This window comes from Mesoplodon bidens (genome assembly GCF_964165515.1).
Source record: "Mesoplodon bidens genome assembly, chromosome: 6".
NCBI lineage: Eukaryota > Metazoa > Chordata > Mammalia > Artiodactyla > Ziphiidae > Mesoplodon > Mesoplodon bidens.
The window spans coordinates 13,942,299-13,967,052 of NC_138162.1; the positions used below are offsets into that span (position 1 = coordinate 13,942,299).

General features: G+C 41.7%; 1 protein-coding gene across 2 annotated transcripts in view; it reads left to right on the forward strand.

Annotated features, from left to right (window-relative positions):
- The window catches only part of FBXW2 (F-box and WD repeat domain containing 2), a 31,942-nt gene extending 13,150 nt beyond the window's left edge, over window positions 1-18,792 (forward strand). Inside the window, exons 3-8 of one of the 2 annotated variants that reach the window (XR_014016086.1) lie at window positions 209-403; window positions 2,645-2,778; window positions 7,858-7,944; window positions 8,556-8,725; window positions 10,155-10,328; window positions 13,619-13,703. Coding sequence is in view for 1 of the 2 variants with exons in the window: in XM_081237118.1 (XP_081093244.1) it covers window positions 209-403; window positions 2,645-2,778; window positions 7,858-7,944; window positions 8,556-8,725; window positions 13,619-13,907 (875 nt within the window). In the remaining variant the exon portion in view is untranslated. Of the gene's footprint in view, window positions 1-208; window positions 404-2,644; window positions 2,779-7,857; window positions 7,945-8,555; window positions 8,726-10,154; window positions 10,329-13,618 lie in introns of both variants that reach the window. The other variant, XM_081237118.1, reaches the window with a different exon arrangement.
- The last annotated feature ends 5,962 nt before the right edge of the window (window positions 18,793-24,754 follow it).

Below are 24,754 nucleotides of genomic sequence, written 5' to 3' on the forward strand. Positions count from 1 at the left end.
GGAACAGGACCAGGGCTGTTAACAGTATTCTGGTGACCCAGCGCAAGTTGTGTTACTGTCCCCATGCTTTGGTTTTCCCAGCTATTAAGTGAGAGTGCTAGAGGAGGTGACTGTTAAGGTTCTCCTTTAAGAATACCATGGTTTGGGGAATTGGTTTTCCTTCTTTAGTATTTGTTTTCTTACTAACCTCCCTGTTTTTCTCTTGAAGGGTCAGATGACTTGTCTGCAAAACTATGGGATGTGAGCACAGGGCAGTGTGTTTATGGCATCCAGACCCACACTTGTGCAGCAGTGAAGTTTGATGAGCAGAAGCTTGTGACAGGCTCCTTTGACAACACTGTGGCCTGCTGGGAATGGAGTTCCGGAGCCAGGACCCAGCACTTCCGGGGGCACACGGGGGCGGGTGGGTTGCCTTTCTTCAAGGGTTTCAACAGCTACTCTACCCTCATTCCTTAAAGCCAGGAGCCAAGAATGTGATCCCTTTTTTGTTTTTGTTTTTTAATTTAACCTGTCTTTCCCCCAATTTCTTTCTCAGTCACTACAGTTAATCCCTTTATTCAAGTTATTCTTTTTTGGAATTTTCCCCCTAATTTTGCTTTTCCTTGGCCCATTTTTTAACTCTTATGTCCTTTATACCCTTATGCTAGGAGAGGCAGTTCTTCTTTTCCCCTATTTCATTTATATCCTATTGAACAGTCAGCCCCCTCTGTTTTGATCGGATTCCATACCTCCAAATTGAGTAAGTGCTACACTTGTAAATTCAGTCTACTTTATTTGTAGAATTAGGACTGGAAATCATTTGGAGTGACTATACAGATTACATCAAATTGGAGCTTGGTTGACAATAATTTTACAACAGCCTTAGTTTGTAAAAAACTGGTCATTTGAACATAGCCTTCAGATCTGAGCTTCTCCCTCTGCTTCACTGTATTTTGGAGCTCTGTGCAGAAATCATGTTGATGTAGTTCCCAGCCTCTTGTGCAGCTGCTCCCTTCTTCCTTTCTGCCCTTTACCCACTGCATTAGCCCCTGAGAATCATAGTCTATGCTCTTGAGACACTTATGAGCAGCCTTCCTGGACTCCCTAAACGGGTTGAGTTTCTCTGCTGTAGGTTTCCCAATACGTGTGTAACACTTATCATATCAATACAAGTAAGTATGATAACCTTGTTTCCCCACCAACCTGTAAGCTCCAGAAGGACAGGGATCCTGCCTGTCTTATTCACACTTAGGTCCTGAATTCCTTGCACCATACCTAGTACTCAGTAATTCTTTAATGTAAACCTAGCTGTTCTATGGCAAAAAGCCAAGTCACCCCCATTTTGTGCGTCATCCTGTACATTTTTCTTCAGTCTTCTCTGCTACCACTTGTTTGTTGTAGAAATTAATATTTTGAAGATATATGATTTAACATGGAACTTATATATCAAACTGAGTGTAATATTCCACAGTGTCCAGGGTTGTACATTGACTTCCAGGTGATTTTATACCTGGTCAGCTTTGAGAGCCCTGTTATAAAAAATTTCCTCTTTGCTGTTCCCTGGACATTGCTGTGGCTTTACCTAACTCCATGCCTTTGCTGTTCCCTCTACCTGCAGTATTCTCTTTCTTTTCTTGATAAATTCTACTCATCCTTCAGGGCCCATCTCCAATATCGCCTCTTCCCTGAAGTCCTCCCTGATACCCCTGGGCAGAGTTAGTCATTCTCCTTGGTGTTTCCCTAGCAAGAGGTAAACATTTATTTTTTATTTTTTGGACTTCCTCTTCCACCCCTCACTTAGTCTGAGTTCCTTAAAGAAAAGAGCAGTGTCTTCATCTTTGGGTCCCCAGTGTTCCTTTAGAGCTTGGCAGGCATTTAAAAACAAATATTTGAGTACTTGCTATACTCAGGCACTGTTTTAGGTGCTGGGGATAGAGCTCTAAAGAAAATCAGACAGTTTGAGAGAATGGCTCAGTCTGACCTTTAAGATCTTTGTTTTGTTTTTCTCATTACACTGGCTTTTCTTCAGTATGGGTATTGTTTTGCAGCTTATACTCTTTTTTTTTTAATTTAATTTTTTTTATTGGTTTCTGCTTTATAACAAAGTGAATCAGTCATACATATACATCTGTTCCCACATCCCTTCCCTCATGTATCTCCCTCCCTCCCACCCTCCCCATCCCACCCCTCCAGGCAGTCACAAAGCACCGAGCTGATCTCCCTGTGCTCTGCGGCAGCTTATACTCTTGACATTTTATCTTACTGCAGTAAATAGTACAAATCTGAGTAGGTCCACCTATGTTCTGTTTTTCCTGCATAGGCTAGATAAGTTACGTGTAGTATCAGGCAGGCAGTCCTGAGGAGAAATGCCATTATCTCCTACACTGATGTACCTCTCACTCTGAACCTAGTACAAGTATAAGAGATTGTACTATTCCAGGAACTTTTCATCCTTAGAATTATAAGCTATGATAATAACAAGAATTTTGAAATAGATATATTTTTTAGCATAAAATTGCTAGTTGAGAAAGCATCATTCCTACAGTAGTTCTGGTTGAGAAATTATACAGTTGGGCAGCTAGGGAGAATAAATGTAATTGAACTCTACTATGAAAGACCCACAGGCAAAGGCGTATTTTAACTTTGTGTGTGTTGTATATACTAGTGTTTAGCGTCGACTACAATGATGAACTGGACATCTTGGTGAGTGGCTCTGCAGACTTCACTGTGAAAGTATGGGCTTTATCTGCTGGGACGTGCCTGAACACGCTCACCGGGCACACAGAATGGGTCACCAAGGTAGGAAGACTTACAGAAGAAATGTTGACATCAGTCTTGCTGAGGGTGGGGGAGCTGGGGGTGGGATGGGGGATGGTAGATGCTGCCTCGTAAGTGGTAGATGAGTCAAAAGATGGGATAGATACAACCACAAAGCATGATGGTGTATCACAGTGATCAGCATGTAAAAGACACTCAGTAGATAGTTTAATGAATGAGTGACTTATGGACATGGAAAGATGCCCACAATATATTAGGTGGGTAGAGGGAGCAAATAAGACAGGTTACGTACAAAAAACTATGTAGAGTGTGATGACAGTTTCTAAATGTGTTTTTGCACTAAAATGTTGAAGATGATTATTTCTTGTGGAATTGAGTACTTTTTTCCCTTGAGGATAAGCATATTTTTAAATCAGAAAAGTAATTTTCATTTTAAAAAAGAAAATGCTTGCAAGAAGTGGAAGAAAAATGTACAGGCTCTTTAAAAGAACATTGTGCTGGTTTCTAGCCACTTTTATTCAACATATAATTGGAAGTCCTAGACAGAGCAGAAAAGGAAAAAAAGGGATCTATGTTGGAAAGGAAGAGGTAAAACTGTCAGTATTTGCAGATGCATGATATTTTGATGACTCCACCAGAAGACTGTTAGAACTTGTAAACTACAGGTAAAGTTGCAAGATGTAAAATCTATACACAGGGCCTCCCTGGTGGCGCAGTGGTTGAGAGTCCGCCTGCCGATGCAGGGGATACGGGTTCGTGCCCCGGTCTGGGAGGATCCCATATGCCGCGGAGCGGCTGGGCCCGTGAGCCATGGCCGCTGGGCCTGCGCGTCCGGAGCCTGTGCTCCGCAACGGGAGAGGCCACAACAGTGAGAGGCCCGCATACCGCAAAAAGAAAAAAAAAAAAAAAAAAAAAATCTATACACAAAAATCTGTTTCCTTTCTGTACACTAATAATGAACTATCAGAAAGAGAAAGAAAGAAAACAGTCCCATTTACAATTGCATCAAAAAGAATAAAATACCTAGGAATAAGTGTAACCAGTACATAACAGAAAGACCTGTATATTGAAAACTGCCAGGCCTTAATGAAGGGAATTGAAGTAGACACAAATAAATAGAAAGGTAGTTCGTGCTCATGGATTGGAACAATCGGTATTGTTAAAATGTCCATACTACCCAAAGCAATCTGCAAATTCAGTGCAATCCCTATCAGAATTCCAATGGCATTTTTCAAGGAAATAAGACAAATAATCCTAAAATTTGTATGGAACCACAAAAAAACTCAAAAAGCCAAAGCAATCTTGAAAAAGCACAAAGCTGAAGGCATCATGCTTTTAAACTATATGACAAAGATATAGTAGTTAAAACTATGGTATTGGCGGAACAGACACATAGATCAATGGAACAGAGTAGATAGCCCAGAAATAAGCCCATGTATATATGGTCAATTCATTTATGACAAAGGAGCCAAGAATATACAATGGGGAAAGGGCAGTGTCTTCAATAAATGGTGTTGGGAAAACTGAACAGCCACATACAAAAGAATGAAACTCAACCACTGTCTTACACCATACATAAAAATTAACTCAAAATCGAGTAAAGATTTGAACTTCTTAACACCTGAAATCATAAAACTTAAGACTAGAAGAAGACATAGTAAGTATCTTGACATAGGTTTTGTCAATGATTTTTTGAATCTGACACCAGAAGCAACAAAAGCAAAAATAAATAAGTGGGACTACACCATACTAAAAAGCTTCTGCACAGCAAAAGAAACTTAACAAAATTAAGAGGTAACCTACTAAATGGGAGAAAATATTTTCAAATTATATATCAGATCGGGGCTAATATCCAAAATAGATAAATAACTCATACAACTCAATAGCAAAAAACCAAACAATCTGATTAAAAAATGGGCAGAAGATCTGAACATTTTTCCAAAGAAGACATATAGATGATAAATGAAAACAACAACTAACAAGTAAATGAAAAGATGTTCAACATAATTAATCATCAGGGAAATGCAGATCAAAACCACAATGAGGGACTTCCGTGGTGGTCCAGTGGTTAAGACTCTGCGCTCCCAATGCAGGGGGTCCAGGTTCGATCCCTGGTCAGGGAACTAGATCCTGCATGCTGCAACTATAAAAAAGATCCCGCATGCTGCAACAAAGATCCCACACGTGGCAATGAAGATCCCACATGCCACAACTAAGACCCAGCACAGCCAACTAACTAAATAAATATTAGGGGGAAAAAACCCACAATGAGTTATCACGTCATGCTAGTTAGAATGACTGTTATCAAAAAGACAAGAAATAACAGGTGTTCGTGATATTGTGGAGAAAAGGGAACCTTTGTTCACTTTTAGGGGAATGTAAATTGGTGCAGCCACTATGGAAAACAGTTTGGGAGTTCCTCAAAGGATGAAAAATAGAACTTCCACATGATCCAGCAATTCCACTTCTGGGTATTTATCCAAAGAAATTGAAAACACTAACTCAGAAAGATACATGCACCCCCATGTTCATTGCAACATTATTTATAATAGCCAAGATATGGAAACAACCAGAGTGTCCATAGATGGATGAAGGGGTATATGTATTGAAATATTATTTAGCCATAAAAAAAGAATGAAATCTTGCCATATGTGACAAATGGATGGACCTCAAGGGCATTATGCTAAGTGAAGTAAGAAAAAAGAGGCAAATACCATACGATCTCTCTTATATGTAGACTCTACAGGGGGAAAAAAAGCCAAGCTCATAGATACAGAGAACAGACTGGTGGTTGCCAGAGGCAGGGGGTGGGATGTGGGGAGTGGGAGAAATGGGTGGACAGTGTTTTTTGGTTTTTTAGTTTAAATGAATTGCAAAGAAAGGGAAGGAGGAAGGAGGAGAAAATAATGCTCTCAAGAAGTGAAACAAAAATGTACAGGATCTTGAGAAGAATGTTGTGATGTCTTCTAGTTTTCAAAAAAACGATTGCTGTGAGGATCAAAAGCCATGTAAAAAGTGGAAATGCCATGCAGAAACACTTTTCTTGAGCTTATCATGCTATTCTGTGAGGGGCTAAGGATGCAGGAGTGAGCAGAACAGACCCAGGCTTGATGTGAATGTTAGTCTAGTAGGAGGAATAGTTATTAGTAATTTCACAAGTTCACAAATTGTGTTAAGTGCTATGGAGGAAAAGTGCAGGGTCTAATTCATTTTGATTCAGTGAAATCTTTTAAAGAAGGGGCCAAATGTGAAGAATAAATGGGAGGTAACTGTGTAAATGGAGTGTTTCAGAGGGTACCGTATGTGCACAGGCCCTGGGGTGGGAAAGAGCCTAGAACATTTGATAAGCTGATTGCCCTGGAAGGCCAGCGGAGCTGTGCTGTAGTTGGGGGATGTGTGGGAGAGGGGACATCACGTACGCTTTACTAGAGCTCATTAAGGATTCTGGATTATTGTAAGTATGGTAGAAAGCAATTGATGAGTTCTGAGCAAGAGTCTGGTGTGATTCATGTTTTAAGAAGATAACTGCTGGGCTTCCCTGGTGGCGCAGTGGTTGAGAATCTGCCTGCCAATGCAGGGGACACAGGTTCGAGCCCTGGTCTGGGAAGATCCCACATGCCGCAGAGCAACTAGGCCCATGAGCCACAACTACTGAGCCTGCGCGTCTGGAGCCTGTGCTCCGCAAGAGGCCGCGATAGTGAGAGGCCCGCGCACCACGATGAAGAGTGGCCCCTGCTTGCCGCAACTAGAGAAAGCCCTCGCACAGAAATGAAGTCCCAACACAGCCAAAAATAAATAAATTAATTGATTAATTAAAAAGCAAGTTTAAAAAAAAAAGATAACTGCTGAGTGAAAAATGGGTTACAGTGGGGCACAAGTGGATGCAGCGTGGCCAGTTAGGTTTCTGCAGCAGTCTAAGCAAAAGAGACCCACGGCTTGGACTTGGGTGGCAATAAAGAAAGAGAAGGGCATACACGAAGGATGTGTCTTTAAGGTAAAGCCATCTGAACTTACTCATGGGGAACAAAGAAGAAGAAAGAATCCGATGACTAGTGGGTTTTAGACTGGGTGGGTGATTGTGTGAGAAGACCAGTAATACCACCAAACTGTACACTTAAAAATGGTTAAGATTCTACATTTTATGTTATGTGTATTTTACCACAATAAAAACATTGGGAAAAAAATTCTGTACTGGGTGCATTCAATTTTAAATAGAAAAGTTATATAATTTGGTGTTATGTTAAAAACAGTGAACTTGGGGCCAGGACACTGACTGAGATGTCTTAGATAAGTTACTCTTCCCTTCAGGGCCTGAGTTTCATCATCTGCTAAATGTTCCTGTGAGTACTAAATGAGATGATGAGACAGAACCCAGCAAGGTGCCTGGCACTCAGTAGCAGGTCTGTCAGTTTCATTTGAATCTGCAACCCAGGCTTCTGAATGAGTGAGCCTGGCCTCCCCTCTCACTTTATGCTGATTTATTCCTAAAATAACCAGAAGCTAGTGTTTACAGATTATCCCACATGCTAATGGAATGTTAGCTTCTCTTACATTATTATTTTCATTGTTTTATTTCATTTTCACTACAATTATTTGAGATAATAGGTGCCCCATACCCTATTTTAAAGATGAGGAAACTGAGAAACGAAGAGGTTAGATGGTCCTGCCCAAGGTTGCAGAGTCAACATATGACTGGTCCCAGTCAACATTCTGGTCCCAAGTTGAGTGCTTTTCCCTTTATGATGCACATGCTTATGAAAACAGGTTCTTTGTATCTACTATGTGAATGGACTTTTTTCTTTCCTATCCCTCACATTTTTTATGAAGTCACGTTTTATAATTTTTAAAGTCCTAATGTTTGCTTCCAGACTAAAGCTAAGAGTAAATGCTGCCAACATTAGACACTTTTAGGTCTTGCTAATAATCTAAAGAATCTGGTAATAAAAAAACTAGTAAAGGTTAACTTGTGTTACAGTTAACATAGAGTTATAGATTACTCATATACCATATCATTTTGAGCTCTTTTTCATATTTTAATTAAAAGGGATAGGAACAGTACTAAAAGGATCTTTCTGTAACATGGATATTTATTATTTCTAGGTGGTCTTGCAAAAGTGCAAAGTCAAGTCTCTCTTGCACAGCCCTGGAGACTACATCCTCTTAAGTGCAGACAAATATGAGATCAAGGTGAGGTTTTTTTTCCTCCATTACTTTGCCTTATGAAAGAGTGTGGCACAGGGGGAATATTTCAAGGGAGGAAGGAATGTCTTTAAGCCCTCTTAAACCCACTGGAAAGAGAATTGTTCATTTTCCTGTGTTCTAGGCAGTTTCTGACTCTGATTTGTAAATGAAGGGGGAAAAAAATCCACAGAAATTTAGCTTTGATGCGTTCTTACCTTTCCTTAAGACATATATCTCCTTTTCTCCTCAGTTCTTAGATCCGAAGTATGAAAACATAAACATCTACTTGTATAATAATAACAGCAATTTGCAAAAAAGTTTACAGAACACTCTTACATGTATTTTTATTGCATCTTTTAAACTGTTCCATATGTAGGCACTGACCATCGTCACTGCAGGAACTGAGGTTCAAAGAGGTTAAATGTTTTACCCAGGATTACACCACACATATGTGCCAAATCCAAATCTGAACCCATGCTTCAGCTGTAAAACCCGTGGTCTCTCCAGTTTACTTCACTTTGTATTGGACGTCAGCAAACACAAGCCACATTGTTTAAGGACAAGCTTTTCTATGGTGATGTGATCTCTCACCTTTCCTAATTTTCTCTTATCTGTAGATTTGGCCAATTGGGAGAGAAATTAACTGTAAGTGCTTAAAGACATTGTCTGTCTCTGAGGACAGAAGTATCTGCCTGCAGCCAAGACTTCATTTTGATGGCAAATACATTGTCTGTAGTTCGGCACTGGGTCTCTACCAGTGGGACTTTGCCAGTTATGATATTCTCAGGTAATATTCCCTTGGGCCTTTACCTTTAACGGTTTGTTGCAGTTTAATAATAAAGGCAAGACTAAATATTTCCATAAACCAGTTAGTAACTTGCTTTGGGGAAATGTTTACTCCATCAGTTGTGTGCTGAAAATCTCACACATAAAAATGTTTTAAAGGCAGTAATTAAATTAGAAAGAGTTATATGTTAGAATGTAGACGGTCTAGATTCTAAGTCGTCTTCTTACTCTGAGTTACTTCCACTTTAAGAATTTCTGAATTCCCCTTCCAGCTTCTCTGGAAAATGAAGAGTTTGGATGAAAAGATCTTTCAGATCTCCTCTAGTTCTAAGTTTTTTTTTGTTTGTTTGTTTGTGGTACGTGGGCCTCTCACTGTTGTGGCCTCTCCCGTTGTGGAGCATAGGCTCTGGATGCGCAGGCTCAGCGGCCACGGCTCACGGGCCCAGCCGCTCCGCGGCATGTGGGATCTTCCCAGACTGGGGTATGAACCCGTGTCCCCTGCATCAGCAGGCGGACTCTCAACCACTGTGCCACCAGGGAAGCCCTAGTTCTAATATTTTATGTTCTACTTCCTGGTCAGTTGAAATTCTGTGTTGAGGGATTGAGTGGCTTTCCGCTGACTAGCAGAAAGACAGAGAAACTTGGAGAAAGTTACAACCTGCAGAGTTTCTCTCCAAAGAAAGAAATAGAGGTCTATAGACAAATAATTTTGTGATTCACTGTATATCATAGACCCCTCTTGGAGACTGGCGATATCTGTTAGCATATTGGAGGCTGATGGAAGCCAGTGACATATGGTGATTAAGAGAACCTACTTTGGTGATAAATAAACCTTGGTTTAAGACCTAGTTCTCTTTCTTATGAGCTGTGTGATTTTATGTAACTTTCTTAACCTTTCTGTGTCTGAATTGTCTCACCTGTAAAGTAAAGGTTAAATGAAATGCCTGTAATGAGGACCTAGCAGAGGACCTGAGAGGTTTTTATTACTAATAGGTGTGAGAAGTCCTACATAAAGAAACCTGTTTTAATTTGTTTAACCTACTGTACCTCACATGTATTGTGCACAGAGCCCTTGTTTTGAGGAGCACGTGTTAACAGCTCACAGAATTAGTGTTCCATAGCATGCTTCAGGAAGTGCTGGCCTGGGGACAGAAACTGAACATTTTCTTCATTGTTTTTATGCATGACTGTTTGAGGTCAACTTGTATGGGATCTGATCCTACTAGCCAGCAGGACTTTGGTGGGCCCAGTCTCTCTGGTCGTAAAGTTACAACCTCATTTATGTCTTCCTGGAGTTAGACCTACGTTTCTAACCAGTTAGATTTGCAAGCTGTCAGAATAATTTCTAGAAATGATTGATAATTACATTTTGACAAAAAAAGACTGGAACAGATGCCAGAAAACATTAGTCCAACCTCTTCATTTTATAGATGGGGAAACTGAAGCTGAGAGAGGATAAGGGCCTTGCCCAGTATCCCACAGCTCACCCTAGTCCAGCATCCATCCATCCATCCATCCGTGGTTGGATCATCGGGCAGGCATATGCTTAAGGAACCAGCAAGCCAGAGAGAAGGAACTTTTGAAAGAACTTGAGTCTTTGCAAAGTAAGAAATTGAAGTACATTTGGCCATGGGTTCTGCACCCACAGATTCAACCAACTGAGGATCGAAAATATTAAAAAAAAAAAAATGTCCAGAAAGTTCCAAAAAGCAAAACTTGAATTTGCCACGCACCAGCAACTATTTACATAGCATTTGCATTGTATTAGATGTAAGTAATCTAGAGATGGTTTGAAGTATACGGGAGGACGTGTGTAGGTTATACGCAGATACTGCACCATTTTATACAAAGGACTTGAGCGTCCATGCATTTTGTTATCCAAGGGGGTCCTGGAACCAGTTCCCCGCAGATAGGACATTAGTCACCGTGGGAAGATCAGATCTTTGATAGTTTAATATTGTTTTTGTTTTGAATTAAAATTTGGGAGAGAGGGGTGAAGAGGCGAGGTAGAATAGAGGTATTATAATCTGATTAATGCTTAGAGTTTGAGAGTCTCTAAAGGTTTAATTTGGTCCTATATTCTCGTGTGTGCTTCTTACTCAGAATGGCATATTGAGTCCAGAGTCCCAGATGAAAGTTCTGTTAATTTTTGATGTTTCGATATACTAGCTGTAACCAATAAACAGGCAAGATTGTTTGCTGCTAGCAAGTGCTAAGTTCAGATTTTTTTTTTGAGGAGGGGCTATTTTATCTCTTGCTTTTCCCCCTCAAACATGAACATAACAGCCTCTTTTTGAAATCTTGTACAAATCCTGTGACCTCAGTTGCCAGGACCAGGTTGCATTCTGTAAGCTTTGATGCTAATTGAAAAGAAAGCACAAATAGTAGCATGTTGCTCCATAAAGCTAAGTTATGGTGCAATCCCTTGAGCTAGGTTATCTCAGTACAGCAGGTGGGGTTTTGTAGGTTTAAGGGCCCAGAGTGCACAGCAGGGATGTCTGTTTACAGTTCTAAAGTAATCAAAGTAGAAGGTGCTGTGAGCCTGTCAGGACCTGTGTTCTGTCCTGCAGCACATTTGTGCTGGGGTCTTTGGAGTCAGCTCAACTTCCTCAGGCTTAAGTCCTGTCCCCTAGCCACTCTGTTTTTCAAGCTTCTGGTCATTTTCTGCTTGTGTTGATGATGTGGGACTTACTAGACTTTCCTGCTGCTTTCCCCAGTTTCCTTTGGCTCTCTCTTGTAGGAATTTGTATTTTCCCATGCTTACTGCACCACTTCTCTAGTCATTAGCAGACACTTATTTATTTAACCCATGTGTTAGGCACTGTGATGCACACTGGGAACCAGCAGAAATACTTTTACCAAACTTGTGGAAATGACTGACCAGGGAAGGCTGACATTCAACAGCTGACTACATGCAGGTGTTTTCATGGTTGGGGTAAGAGCAACATGGCTCGGGGTACTTTTGAGACCCTGCCTAGTTTGAGGAGTAAAGGAAAGCTTCTTTGAGGAGGAGATTGGGGCCGAGCTCTAAAGGATGAGTAGACGCATTTCACTAAGCGCCAGGGGCGAGGGTGCAGTGAGGAGCATTGTAGACGCGAGGGCAGAGTCTGCTGAAAGGCCCTGGGACGCCGGAGCCCGGTGCCTTTGAGTGACTGAAAGAAGGCCAGAGTGGCAGACGTGCGTGCAGGAGAGAGCCATTGAAGGGTTTAAAAGTTTAAAATACGATAGGATTAGATTTTAGTGTGAGGTTAACTGATTGGAAGGGGCCAAGGGCAGACGTGGGGGCACCCATTGCAAACTCTTGGTAGCAGTGCAGGCAAAGGTGATGTCCTGGGTCAGAGTTGGGGCAGTTCAGGTAGTAGTGAATAAATTAAGGGAAAGTTTAGGAGGTAAAATCAGTAGATCTGGGTGATTGGATTTGTGGGTTGATATTTGCGTGGTTGCCATGTTTCCTAGCTTGAGCAGCTGGGTGAATAAGCAAGCAAGGAAATGAAGAAGAGAAACAGGTTAAGAAGGTTGTTTTGGGCTGGTTGAGTGTGAGGAACAGGTCTTATTCTTCACTGCTAAATCCCCTCCCTTCCTGATACCAGACTAAAATCTGCTCCTTTGTAACAGTCTTTCCCTTTGACCTTCGTTCTCTCTGCTAGAGCGCCTAATGCCTGGCCTCTCACGCATCCTTCACTGTTGAAAGGTGATGATCGTGTATAGCTTCCCTGTCCCTGCCACTTTGCTTTCTCCCCGCCCCAAGCTCATATTCTTCAGCTGTTCCTTGCTTGTCCTGGTTATCAGGCCCTGTCCCTTCTGATTGACCTCTTGGACATACACTAGTTGGTAGTGTCCTTGTTAAGATGTAGGATAAACTGGAGTCTCACCTAGGCTCAAATATATTGCCACAGCAGAATTTGTATATCCCTTGTCTTATAGCTCTTTTCCTAGTGCCTCCAAAGAGGACATCAACTTTTCGCCTTACTAAATGTGCAGATAAGAGAGACGGAGGGTTTCATTTGTGTTCCTGTCTGGCAAGGTCCCTCCCACTCTCTGCCTTTGTCGTTGATGTTTTAGGAACAGCCAACCTGAAAAGGTTAAGGCTGTTCTTCCAACTCTCACAGTTTTCTCTAACTTATTATCAATCTATTAGTAAATGTTTCTGAATTATTGGGGGGAACTTTATATTTTCAGCCTCTGCTGTTCTTAGAGAGGAACCTGTGTTTGCTACGTGCCGAATAGAGAAGCACTGAGTCTGAGTCACTTGGTTTTTAGTCTTTGTTCTGGGCTTGGGGAGGTTCCCCTAGGCCAGTACCATCGGCCCTCCATATCCGTGTGCTCTGCATCCATGGATGTTGAGGGCCAGCTGTACTACACCATTTTATGTAAGGGACTGGAGCATCCTCAGATTTGGGTATCTGAGGGCGTCCAGGAACCAATCCCTTTGGATAACAAGGGATGACTGTATAGTAGTTTTTACCTAGTGGTAAGAGTTGAGTGTTACCCTCTCGTTCTGACTGGTAACTAACTAGTTGTGAATCCTTAGCCAAATTATTTACCCTGGCTGTACTTCAGTTTTCACATCTCAGAAGTGAGTATTAAACGAGATAATCTGTAAGATCCTTTCCAGCTTAGATGGGCATTTTGTGCTTTTATAAATATTCTTCTCCTTATATGCCTATGTTATATTACCTTATCATTATGAAGGGCTCTTCTCCCCAGCCTTTTTTCTAAAGGAGGGTGAGCTTTTTGTCCTCATATTTTCCTTTTTATAAAAATGTTTCATTTAATTCTAAATTTGCTGCTTGAATTTTGCATTGGTTTTAAATGTCTCCAGAAAAAATTACAGTAGCATAAACAGAAGCACAGTTGCCTTCTGGTTCATGTTTATTAACTCTCATCCTTGTAGGGTCATCAAGACTCCTGAGATAGCGAACTTGGCCTTGCTTGGCTTTGGAGATATCTTTGCCCTGCTGTTTGACAACCACTACCTGTATATCATGGACTTGCGGACAGAGAGCCTGATTAGCCGCTGGCCTCTCCCAGAGTACAGGAAATCCAAGAGAGGCTCCAGCTTCCTGGCAGGCGAAGCGTCCTGGCTGAATGGACTGGACGGGCACAATGACACGGGCTTGGTCTTTGCCACCAGCATGCCCGACCACAGTATTCACCTGGTGTTGTGGAAGGAGCACGGCTGATGCCGCAAGCTGCGCCGCTGACTGACGTCGGGCGCCGGGGCTGCGGGTTTTGAGTGCAACCTCTGTGGCAGCCGACTGCATGAACCAAAGTTCTCACCTAATGGTATCATCACGCAGTGCACAATCATTTATCTCTGTTTGCCAGGGGGCCAGGGCTCGGGGTGGGGGAGGGCTCATTTTGTTGACATACGCCGCAGCATGCTGATGGGGTGCACCACTGACTTCATTCGTACTTAGTTATGTGGGTCAGTATAAGAGGCTGCATTTGGGGTTCATCTTCCTTGAATATTGGTTTTAAGTAAAGATATTTAAATGGCTCATTAATCTGCTAATTGGTTGCCTATAAAAACACTTTCAGTCTATTATCAAAGCTTTTTACCATTGCCTTTTTCTCTTCTGAAGTTGAAGCAAAGGTGCTATGATGTTGTTACAGCAACTTTTCTTACATGGGGCTTAGCTTTTATAACAACCCGTGTTATAAAGACCGCCAGATTCTTTGACATTCATACTGTCCACCAAATACCAGTTCTAAAGAAAAGTTGTCTTCCAGTGCAAATCCAGCTCTATAAATTGATGGTTTGTAACACATTCTAAACCCTAGTTCTTGACAGAGTGAAGGTGGGCCATGTCTGAGATGTGAGGAAGTTATGTAGTTTTTGTTTCTAGGTGGAGCAAGCTGGTCCTTGGTCCCCCACAGCCTAGGTGACTGCACAGAGATGATGTGGTACAGTAGAAAGAACACTGAGCTGGCAGACTGAAGACTGGCTCTGTTACCTAGGAACGCTGCACCCCAGGCGTATACTTCTCTGGTCCCCATTTTCCCTGTCTGTATAGCTAGTTGTTAGGCTGTCACTTGGTTTCTAAGATTCCTTCTGGTCCTGTGTCTGCTGAGGTGTGCAAAAGTTGATATTTCAGTTTTGTCTGATTGTTGATTCATTGCTTCTTTAGGTTTGGAGATAATATATAAATGAAATTACTGATAGAAGGTTGTCACCTATAAGGAAATCCAAACGTACAAAAAAGAATGGATAAGAGGGAATGTAGAAAATGTTACATGTTCCACTTTAAAAATGTAAATGATTGGTAGAAGAAATGCTGAGAGCAGCTGTGGTCCTCTAGAGAGGCAGTGTGCCATATTAGAAAGAAAGGTCCCTGACCCTGACTTTCGTCCTCCTTTGCCTCTAACTTGATGTGTAGCCTCAGGCAGGTTAACTTTCTGTTGGAAATGAAGGAATTGCCCTAGATTAAGGTTCGCAAAGCCACACGCCCAGGGGAGCCACGGAGATAAACATAAGTGAGTGCAGCATGCTGCGTAGGATGGGGCTGCACCAGGGGAAGCTTATCTGGCAGGGCAGTTATGGAGCCCTAAGTGTTAGGCAGAAACAAGTCTAGTGTTCGGCAGGTCTTCTGATATTTCAGAAGGAGGTCAACTCCAGAATTGTATTTGTAATCCCCTAATTTTAAAAATGTTGACAGTGACTCGAAGATCATTCAAGATGTAGTGGGCTAAACAAAGCATGTCTGCGGGCTGCCAGTTTGTATTCTCCACCCTCTCATTCCTGTAAATTAGATAATGCTGTGATTCGTCAGTGGAACTGTTTTAACATAACTGTCACAAGCATTAGGGAGAAAGTCGAGGGAGCAAGTAGTAGGAAGAATTCAGCGCTTCCCCGTTGTGTTACAGAGGAGTGAGGGGGGCATTTCATTCACAGACCAACAGGAAACTAGTTTGAAGATGAACTTAACGGGAACCTGAGTGAGAGCCTTTGCCTGGGAATATGAGGTATTCATTCTTCTTCTTAACTCTGATACAAAGCAAATCTGTTTTTCAGGTAGGAAAAGGGTTGCTGGCAGAGCTGAGAATGATTCAAAGTACAGTGGGGACACAGCTCTCCCAGAATCCTGTCAGCCTAGAGCCTGACAGTGGACCTCTGAATGCTGCAAAGTTAGTGTTTCAGAGAATTTTGATGGTTGGTTTCAAGGACGGGTTTAGTTAATACCCATGTTGAGGCTCTGAGGGAATTGCGTAAAAGAACAATTATCTTTCTCCGTCCCCCAAATCCATTTCACATTGAGTTCTGTGTGTGAGCTCTGCTCGGTCCTTCAAGAAGTGGAACCAGATTAGAAGCTGGAATCTATTTTGCAGGAACCTCAGGAGGCTTTGGGCCATGATAAGGGTAAAGCAACTTAACTCCTTTTCATCCAGCCAGAACAAAAAAACTGAGATTACTGATCTAATGACCATCCCTATTCCCACCTCACCATCAGATATATCTAATAGCTTCAAAGACCAAGCGATTATAACTATAGTCATTTGTGGGAAAAAGTTTTTGAAAATGACAAACCTGAAACCTGTATGGCATGTCCCATTTCAGTTTTCAGAGGTGAATACCAAAGTTATCATCAAGGTAGTACAGCTGATTTTGACAGCGGTGCTTAGAGTCCTAACTTTGATCCTCCTCACAGAGGTCTTTGTTTCACCTGAGCATTTTATTTAATTGCTTTATGGATGCTAGCTTTATTCATAGTATTGTCAGCTTTTATACAAATGGAAAACTTAACTTATCCTTTAAAAAGAAATAAAGTAAGGTGGGGAGTCAGTGAGAGCAGTGGGTAGGGGATAACTCAGTCTCCTTCATGGAGTTAGGGGCCTCTCTTCCCTACATACTGACTTCTGCTTCCTTAGCTCAGAGGCAAGGGATTTGCCTTTGCCTCTTCTTTTGTGAATATTCTCATTTCTGAAAAATTCTTAATCATCAGCAAATAGACTACATCTTTCTTTATGAGTGTTGGATTTCTTGAGTGGCCCTGGTGTGGTAGAAGGGGGGCTTCTTTCCTCTCCGGTTTGTGTAGGGAACCATAACAACTCCAGGCTCCGGGGGAGGATGGGGTCCAGGAGAGCTGAGTGAGTGTGGTTTTAGTAGACTTTGTTCCCATTCCAAAGGAAACTAGTTTCCTCCAGCCAGCCCCATTATTTGAAGTAATAAGTGTTGTCAAACCTGACCTCTTAAGACCTGTCAGAGAAGTAGGAAGAAAGACTTCCTCCAGGACAGGGGCTAGACTTTGAAGACGTTCCACAGGAAGTACATGTGTTTGAATAGCTTTTAAATGGAAGATGGGGAATATTGCTATTTTAAGCTGTGTACTTCATTTTTCATAGTTTAAAATTAATCTGTGCTGGCCACTAAAAATGCTCAGTAAAATGTGAATGAGGGTTATGTAATCATCCTAATATTTGCTCTCAGGAGAATGATTACTGCTCTGCATTTGTAAATCTTAGGGAGAAAAGAAATACTTCTGGAAACAGTATTACGTTAGACATGAAGAATTTGTTTCTGTTAGGTGAGGCGATTCAACCAAACAGAAGTAGCTAAGGAGAGTAGAGCCTGGCTTTGAACGTTGCTTTGGCCAAACCCAGCCGACTCCTTGAAGCCGTGACTGTTGCCCTGGCTTCTCGGGAGCCTAGAGGTGAATCTTCCCATCGTCCCTCTTCTAGTTCTCAGTGCCTCCTCCTTGTCTGGGCCTCTACTGGGCCTTGGTGTCTGAACCACTTGCCATCCTCTGTAGGGAAGTGTGTAGTCAGATTGCTGCCCTAGGATGCAGCCTGGGCCAGGGCACACTGTGACTTTTGCCTTTAGGGCCATAGAGTTGTCAGTATAGGGGAGAGACACCTTAGGTCTGTCCCCTTGACACAGCCTTCCTACCTGGTTATGCTGGTGCTTGCCAAGATACTTAAGACAACCAAGACACTCGAGAATTCTGCAGTCCCCAGATAGGATGTCTGATGGAGAGAACAGGTTAGCATTCTTGACAGAAATGCCTACCAGCCATCTTTGGCAGTGTCCTGATCCGTAGCTCCCTGTACTTACTCTAGGAAAGTGAATTTGTTTCAGGATAATTCCTCACATGGATTACTGGATAGTCTTTGTATCACTCCCTTCAGCCTAATCAGGCTGAATGATCATGCTCAGTGCAAAAAGGTGTTTTGCTGTCAAGTTGTTTCAGTGCGTTTCCAGTCTCCCCCAGAATGGTATAGTTGCTTAAAGCTAGTACTACAGTCTTGACCAGTGTAAACATACTTAATTATTGCAGCTTAAAGAATCCAGCTACTTCTACTCTTCATGAATATGCTCAAATAAAAATGTGTTTTTCTGGGCTTCCCTGGTGGCGCAGTGGTTGAGAGTCTGCCTGCCGATGCAGGGGACACGGGTTCAGGCCCCAGTCCGGGAGGATCCCACATGCCGCGGAGTGGCTGGGCCCGTGAGCCATGGCTGCTGAGCCTGCGGGTCTGGGGCCTGTGCTCCGCAACGGGAGAGTCCACAGCAGTGAGAGGCCCGCGTACCGCAAAAAAAAAAAAAAAAAAAAAAAAAAAAAGTGTTTTTCTGTATTTAAACCTGGCAAATTATGAATTCAGATGATAAAAGCTCACAATTGTTTGGTGTCCATATACTCACATTGTGAACATATTTCACTCATTTAGACTTAGTACTCTTGATAAGAATGCTCAGGTTGAAAAAGACTGGCCTCACCAATCCAACATCTGTGGCAACATGGAACTTATGTTTCACTTATTTGATGTATGTTGTGATCTAGGGGGAATGAAATGAAGTTTATATTTGAACTGTCTGTGGGGTGGGTGGGTGGGGGAGAAGGGATTGCTTAAGCAAATAGTGGAGTGATTGTGGAACAAGATGTCTCTATAAGATGAGAAGTTATTTTCATGCATCATAGAAGCATTCTTCTACCTGTGAGTGATTGTGCTAACTGTAAATCATTTATATCTATACATTAAAGCAGGTTCCCTTGATTAGGCAACATTTGGTTAGCCAAGCCCAAGTTATTGTTTGTACTTGAAAGAAATAAAGCTGCATTTCCTTAAAAATTACATTCTGTAGTTAAGACTATTTTCTTGCTTTTTTCCCCCAACTAATTCCAAGGAAACTTTTCAAAAGCGAGTGTTTTAGAATGCATCTTTAGAAATGAAACTGCCCCTCGAGTGATCTAAAGTGACTCTGTTCTTCTACTGTTTCTGCATGTTCTAGAATGTAAGTCTAACAATGTAACAATTTCTGAATGAGATCCAAGAGGGAAAACAATAAATTTACAAGTAAAATGCAGGGAAGGAATTTGGTGACCTTCACGAATAGATGCAGATGGAGGGCAAGTACGTTTATGCAGGGCCGAGACCTTAGGATCAGCTTCCTCTCTTTTGCCCTCCTCTGTTGAGCATGTCCCCAGGTTGGTTCATTCTTTCTTCTTAATTTAAACTTGTAGGACTCCTTGTCATCAAACATGGTCCTGTACTTTTGATCCCCAGCAGCACCATGACAGGGCAGATTATCCTTCCTGTTTTACAGGTGAGAAGTTGAGGCTTGCGCGGAGCGACCAAGCCCGCGAGCCACAACTACTGAAGCCTGGGTACCTAGAGCCCGTGCTCCATGACAAGAGAAGCCACCGCAGCGAGAAGCCCACGCACCACAACTAGAGAAAGCCCACACGTAGCAACGAAGACCCAATGCAGCCAAAAATATAAATAAATAAATAGGTAGATAAATTTATTTTAAAAATAAAAGGAGTTGAGGCTTGAAAGAGTGGCTAATTGCTTAGAGGAGTAGTAAGTAGCGAGGATGAGGCTGGGGCCCTGATGTTTAGCCTCTGCAGACCTGGATTTTTCCTGCCTTTCCTTGTTTCCCTTCCCATATTCTCTACTTCAGTCTCTTCAATCCAGACCTGGCCCGCTGCCGTCTGCCTTCACCACTCATGTGTACCTCTTGAGCCACCATGACTCTGCTTCCAGGGCCTCTCCCCAACCACTCTTATGAGCAAGTATCTCTGTTAACAACCTTAATGACTCCCTGTTATCAGCAGGGGGTGTCTAGCTCCATCAGTGTAATTGAGTCCCAGCTCATCTCTTCAAAGGACTCTTGCTCTTTCGTTTCCTGCCTTTGCACCTTGGGTCCTCCCACGTCCTCGTGGGTAAGCCCTCTGTGCTCTTTCCAACCAGTCTTTGGGCCAGCCTGTAGGATCCCATTAACCTCCCACCATCTTTAAAGCTCTGGCGACCACCGCCCCCTGCCCCCCACTGGGCCTGACTCAGTGTTTTGTTCCAGGGTACTGTAGGTGTGCAATTCATTTGGCAATTCATCATGTAGTACCGTTTGCAGTTGGCAAACCATTAACTTTTACCCTTAAGCCATACATTTTTCAAAATTTAGGTGAATGCTTTGTCTCTCCAGTAACATTTTAAGATTGAGTTCTTACGAGATGCTCAAGAAATTCTTGATATTTTAATAAATTCCATGAATTATCTTAGGGGCTACATGTTATGGAGGAAAAATAACTTGAGAATGTCAGAGCCTTGAAGCAAAATGAAAGACCAATTATACACAGCTCTCCCTCTCTTACACTTCCCTGCTCCACCGTATTTTTTTTTTAATTAAAGTATAGTTGATTTACAATGTTGTGTTAATTTCTGCTGTACAGCAAAGGGATTCAGTTATATATAAATTCTTTTCCATTATGGTTTATCACAGGATATTGATTATAGTTCCCTGTGCTATACAGTAGGACCTTGTTGTTTATCCATTCTATATATAATAGTTTGCATCTACTAACCCCAAACTCCCAATCCATCCCTCCCCCACCCCACTACCCCTTGGCAGCCACAAGTCTGTTCTCTTTGTCTGTGAGTCTGTTTCTGTTTCGTAGGTAAGTTCATTTGTGTTGTATTTTAGATTCCACAAGTGATATCATATGGTATTTGTCTTTTTGAATTTTTGAATTTTATTTTTTATACACAGGTTCTTATCTATTTTATACATATTGGTGTATATATGTCAGTCGGTATTTGTCTATGTCTTCATTTAGTATGATAATCTCTAGGTCCATCCGTGTTGCTGCAAATGGCATTACTTCATTATTATTTTATGGCTGCGCAGTACAGTAAGTCCCTGGCACACAAACGAGTTCCATTCTGAGAGCACGTTCTTAAGTCCAATTTGTTCGTAAGTCCAACATAGTTAGCCTAGGTACCCAACTAACACAATCGGGTATACAGTACTATACTGTAATAGGTTTATAACACTTCACACAAATAATACATAAAAAACAAATAGTTTTAATCTTACAGTACAGTACCTTGAAAAGTACAGTAGTACTGTACAACAGCTGGCGTACAGGGGCTGGCATCGAGTGAACAGGCAAGAAGAGTTACTGACTGGAGGAGGGAGAGGGGGTGGGAGACGGTAGAGCTGAAGGATCGTCAGCAACAGGAGACGGAGGGCAAGGTGCAGTTTCGCTCACGCCTGACGCTGATGGCACAGGTTCTGGTTCCTTGCTGGATTCAATTCTATCTACCCTCTTGCTTCCAGACATCCTGGGCTTGAAATAAAGATACTGTGCTCTATTCAGGACTGTACTGTAAAGTACACAAAAGCACAACCACTTGTAGAGGATGCACGCACATTCACATCTTTGAAAGTTTGCAACTTGAAGGTTTGTATGTAGGGGACTTACTGTATTCCACTGTATGTGTCTACCACATCTTTTTCTTTTTTTTTTGCGGTACGCGGGCTTCTCACTGTCGCGGCCTCTCCTGTTGCTGAGCGCAGGCTCAGCGGCCATGGCTCACGGGCCCAGCCGCTCCGCGGCATGTGGGATCCTCCCGGACCGGGGCACGAACCCGTGTCCCCTGCATCGGCAGGTGGGCTCCCACCCACTGCGCCACCAGGGAAGCCCCTACCACATCTTCTTTATCCATCCATTTTTGGACATTCAGGTTGTCTCCATGTCTTGGCTATTGTGAATAGTACTGCTGTGAACATAGGGGTGCATTGTTCTGCCGTGTTCTATAAACATCTAAAGTGTTCTGAGTACACTTGAACAATGTTTGACGATCACTCTGTGATTAGACAAGGGTAGGCCTTGCCAGTGGGATGTTCCTGTCCTTTGCATTTTAACCACATGTTCTGTTCTCTTTGTGGCAAAGATCATCTAACAATAACACAAACTTTTGGAGAAAACTACCCAGACTCCTTTGTCATATCAATTTTTAATATTCTCTTCTAATCCTTATGCATATATGTATAGATTTATGTAATTACAAATCATTGTTTTGTATTGTGTTGTCAGAATTGTGCTGTCTTTGCAATTACCATAATACTTTGTAATATTCCTTTATTACATAAAATTTGCTAAACCATTCCTGTTTTGGTGAATAATTGGTAGTTTCTAGTTTTGCTTTTTAGGTAATGCTACAGAGAACTTCTTTGCGCATGATTTCCTTAGAACAAGTTCCCAGTAGATGACTTATTGGTAAAAGCAAAGGAAATTTTTTTCTTAACATTTTTTTGTTATAGACATGGAAGAGACCATAAAACACACACAGTTTATTGAGTAGTTATAGAGTGAATGCCTGTCTAGCCACTATCCAAGTCAAGAAAGAACATTTCTGGGTCCCCAGAAACCTCCTCTGTTTCCAGGAAGGAACACTTCGTGGCTTTTGCTTCATATTTATCATGTGGCTTTCCAAATGGGTTAAAGGGATTTATGTTGTCACCTTACTGGATTGAGTGTACATGTTTCAACACAACATCATCAGTGTTGAGTGGTTATTTGAAATGGCCAATTTAGTAGGTACAAACAAGGTATCTCAAGGTTGCTTTAATTGTCATTTCTTTAACATGTGAAGACATATTTTTATGTGTGCTTATTTATATTTCTTCTGAACTCTGTCTTCTTCTTTTACCCATTTATTTTTATTACATTTTCAAAAACTTGGGAAACATTGAGATGAATTATAGTCACAAATAGCATTTCACTAATCTAGGCATCACTTGAAAGTAAGAATTCAACCCAAGGCATACATTGAAGTTTTCTTTCATTCCATAAAAGGATTCACGTTAAGTAAACCTATCAACAATCGCTGTTTACATCCCAGTAATTAACATGATATGTCATAAACTGCATTGCCTGTCAGAGTAGGTCTAGAACTTCAGAAGAGAGCCAGTCAACAGTACTGGATATATAGAGCTGTCTTAATTTAAACTTTTCCTAATGAAGATATACCATAGGTGATTAATAATATTTAAAGGAAAATGTGGGCAATCATGAATCAAAAGGTTTTTTCCAAAACTAATGTGTTGAAATTTAAATTGAGGAACTAATTCAGAAGGCAACCAAGTACAGATTCCAAGAACATCGTCATCCTAGTGTTTTATTTTTACTCATTAATGCAGAGGGTGTTGTCAGGTGTGCTTTTATATTTCAGGCCTCTGTGAGTTCGGTGAGGAGATTTTCCATCTGTGAGGTTTTGCAGGAGAGCAAACATTCCTGAGGTTGTTAGTTCAGCAGATTGAGCTTGTTGATCATTCAAGCTTTAAGGTCATAAAGCTTGATCTCTCTCTTTTTTTTTTTTTCCTGGCTGTACCGCGGGGCTTGCAGAATCTTAGTTCCCTGGCCAGGGATAGAACCCAGGCCACAGCAGTGAAAGTGCTGAATCCTAACCAGTGGACCGACAGGGGAATTCCTGCTTGAACTCTTTGAGAGGGAATCAGAGAAACAAAAAACACTTAGGAAGGCTATGTGTCAGCATAAGCTGACAACACTAAGCATTGTTTTCCTAATTTCTTTTTTTCTACCCCATAAGACTATGTCTTGCGAACAGGAACTGTGTCTTACTCTTCTCTCTGCCCATATTGCCTAGAACTGGCTTAATATAAACTTGGAAGGAGGGGCTGGATGGATATGTGGGTGAATGGACTTTGTCTTGGTCTGCATTGATTCCTATAATCCAATGTTCCTAATGTGTGTGATATCCTTCCACCACATTCATATCACCTGGGAACTTGGTAGAAATGAAAATTATTGGGCCAGACCCCCAGACCTAATGAATCAGAAACTGAGGCTGGAGTTAGGCAGGTGGTTCCTGCGATCGCTAAGGTTGAGAACCATGGCTCTTACCTAGCCTGTTCTGCCATCTAGTGGAATTCTTGGGAATAGCATCTGGCAATGAGTTGAGCAGAAGTCGGTTGCTGTAGAATACGTTAATTATACTAAGAACTTTCTTGCACTTAAAATTACAGCCACTCTGAATGTGTTCTAAAACTGGAGTTGCCTTCTACTTTATTTTCAGTTATTATAGCGCATTTCCTGTCAAGACATCAGTAGGCAGACTACATAAACTCTTCCCTATTGTTTTATAAATAAATACCTTTAATTTTGTATTAAAATTTCTCTTATCATACACTGGAATAATACACAGCTGTCAAATAATGCTACGAAGAATAATTTGTGGGGGAAATGCAAAAACTTAAGGTGAAAAAAACAGGATTAAAAATGGCATACACACCCTGAGAAAACCATAATTCAAAAAGAGTCATGTACCATTGCAGCACTATTTACAATAGCCAGGACATGGAAGAAACCTAAGTGTCCATCGACAGATGAGTGGATAAAGAAGATGTGGCACATATATACAATGGAATATTACTCAGCCATAAAAGGAAACGAAATTGAGTTATTTGTAGTGAGGTGGATGGACCTAGAGTCTGTCATACAGAGTGAAGTAAGAAAGAGAAAAACAAATACCATATGCTAACACATATATCTGGAATCTAAAAAAAACACAATGCTTCTGACGAACCTAGGGACAGGACAGGAATAAAGACGCAGACGTAGAGAATGGACTTAAGGACACAAGGAGGGGGAAGGGTAAGCTGGGACAAAGTGAGAGAGTGGCATGGACTTATATATACTACCAAATGTAAAATAGACAGCTAGTGGGAAGCAGCTGCATAGCACAGGGAGATCAGCTCGGTGCTTTGTGACCACCTAGAGGGGTGGGATAG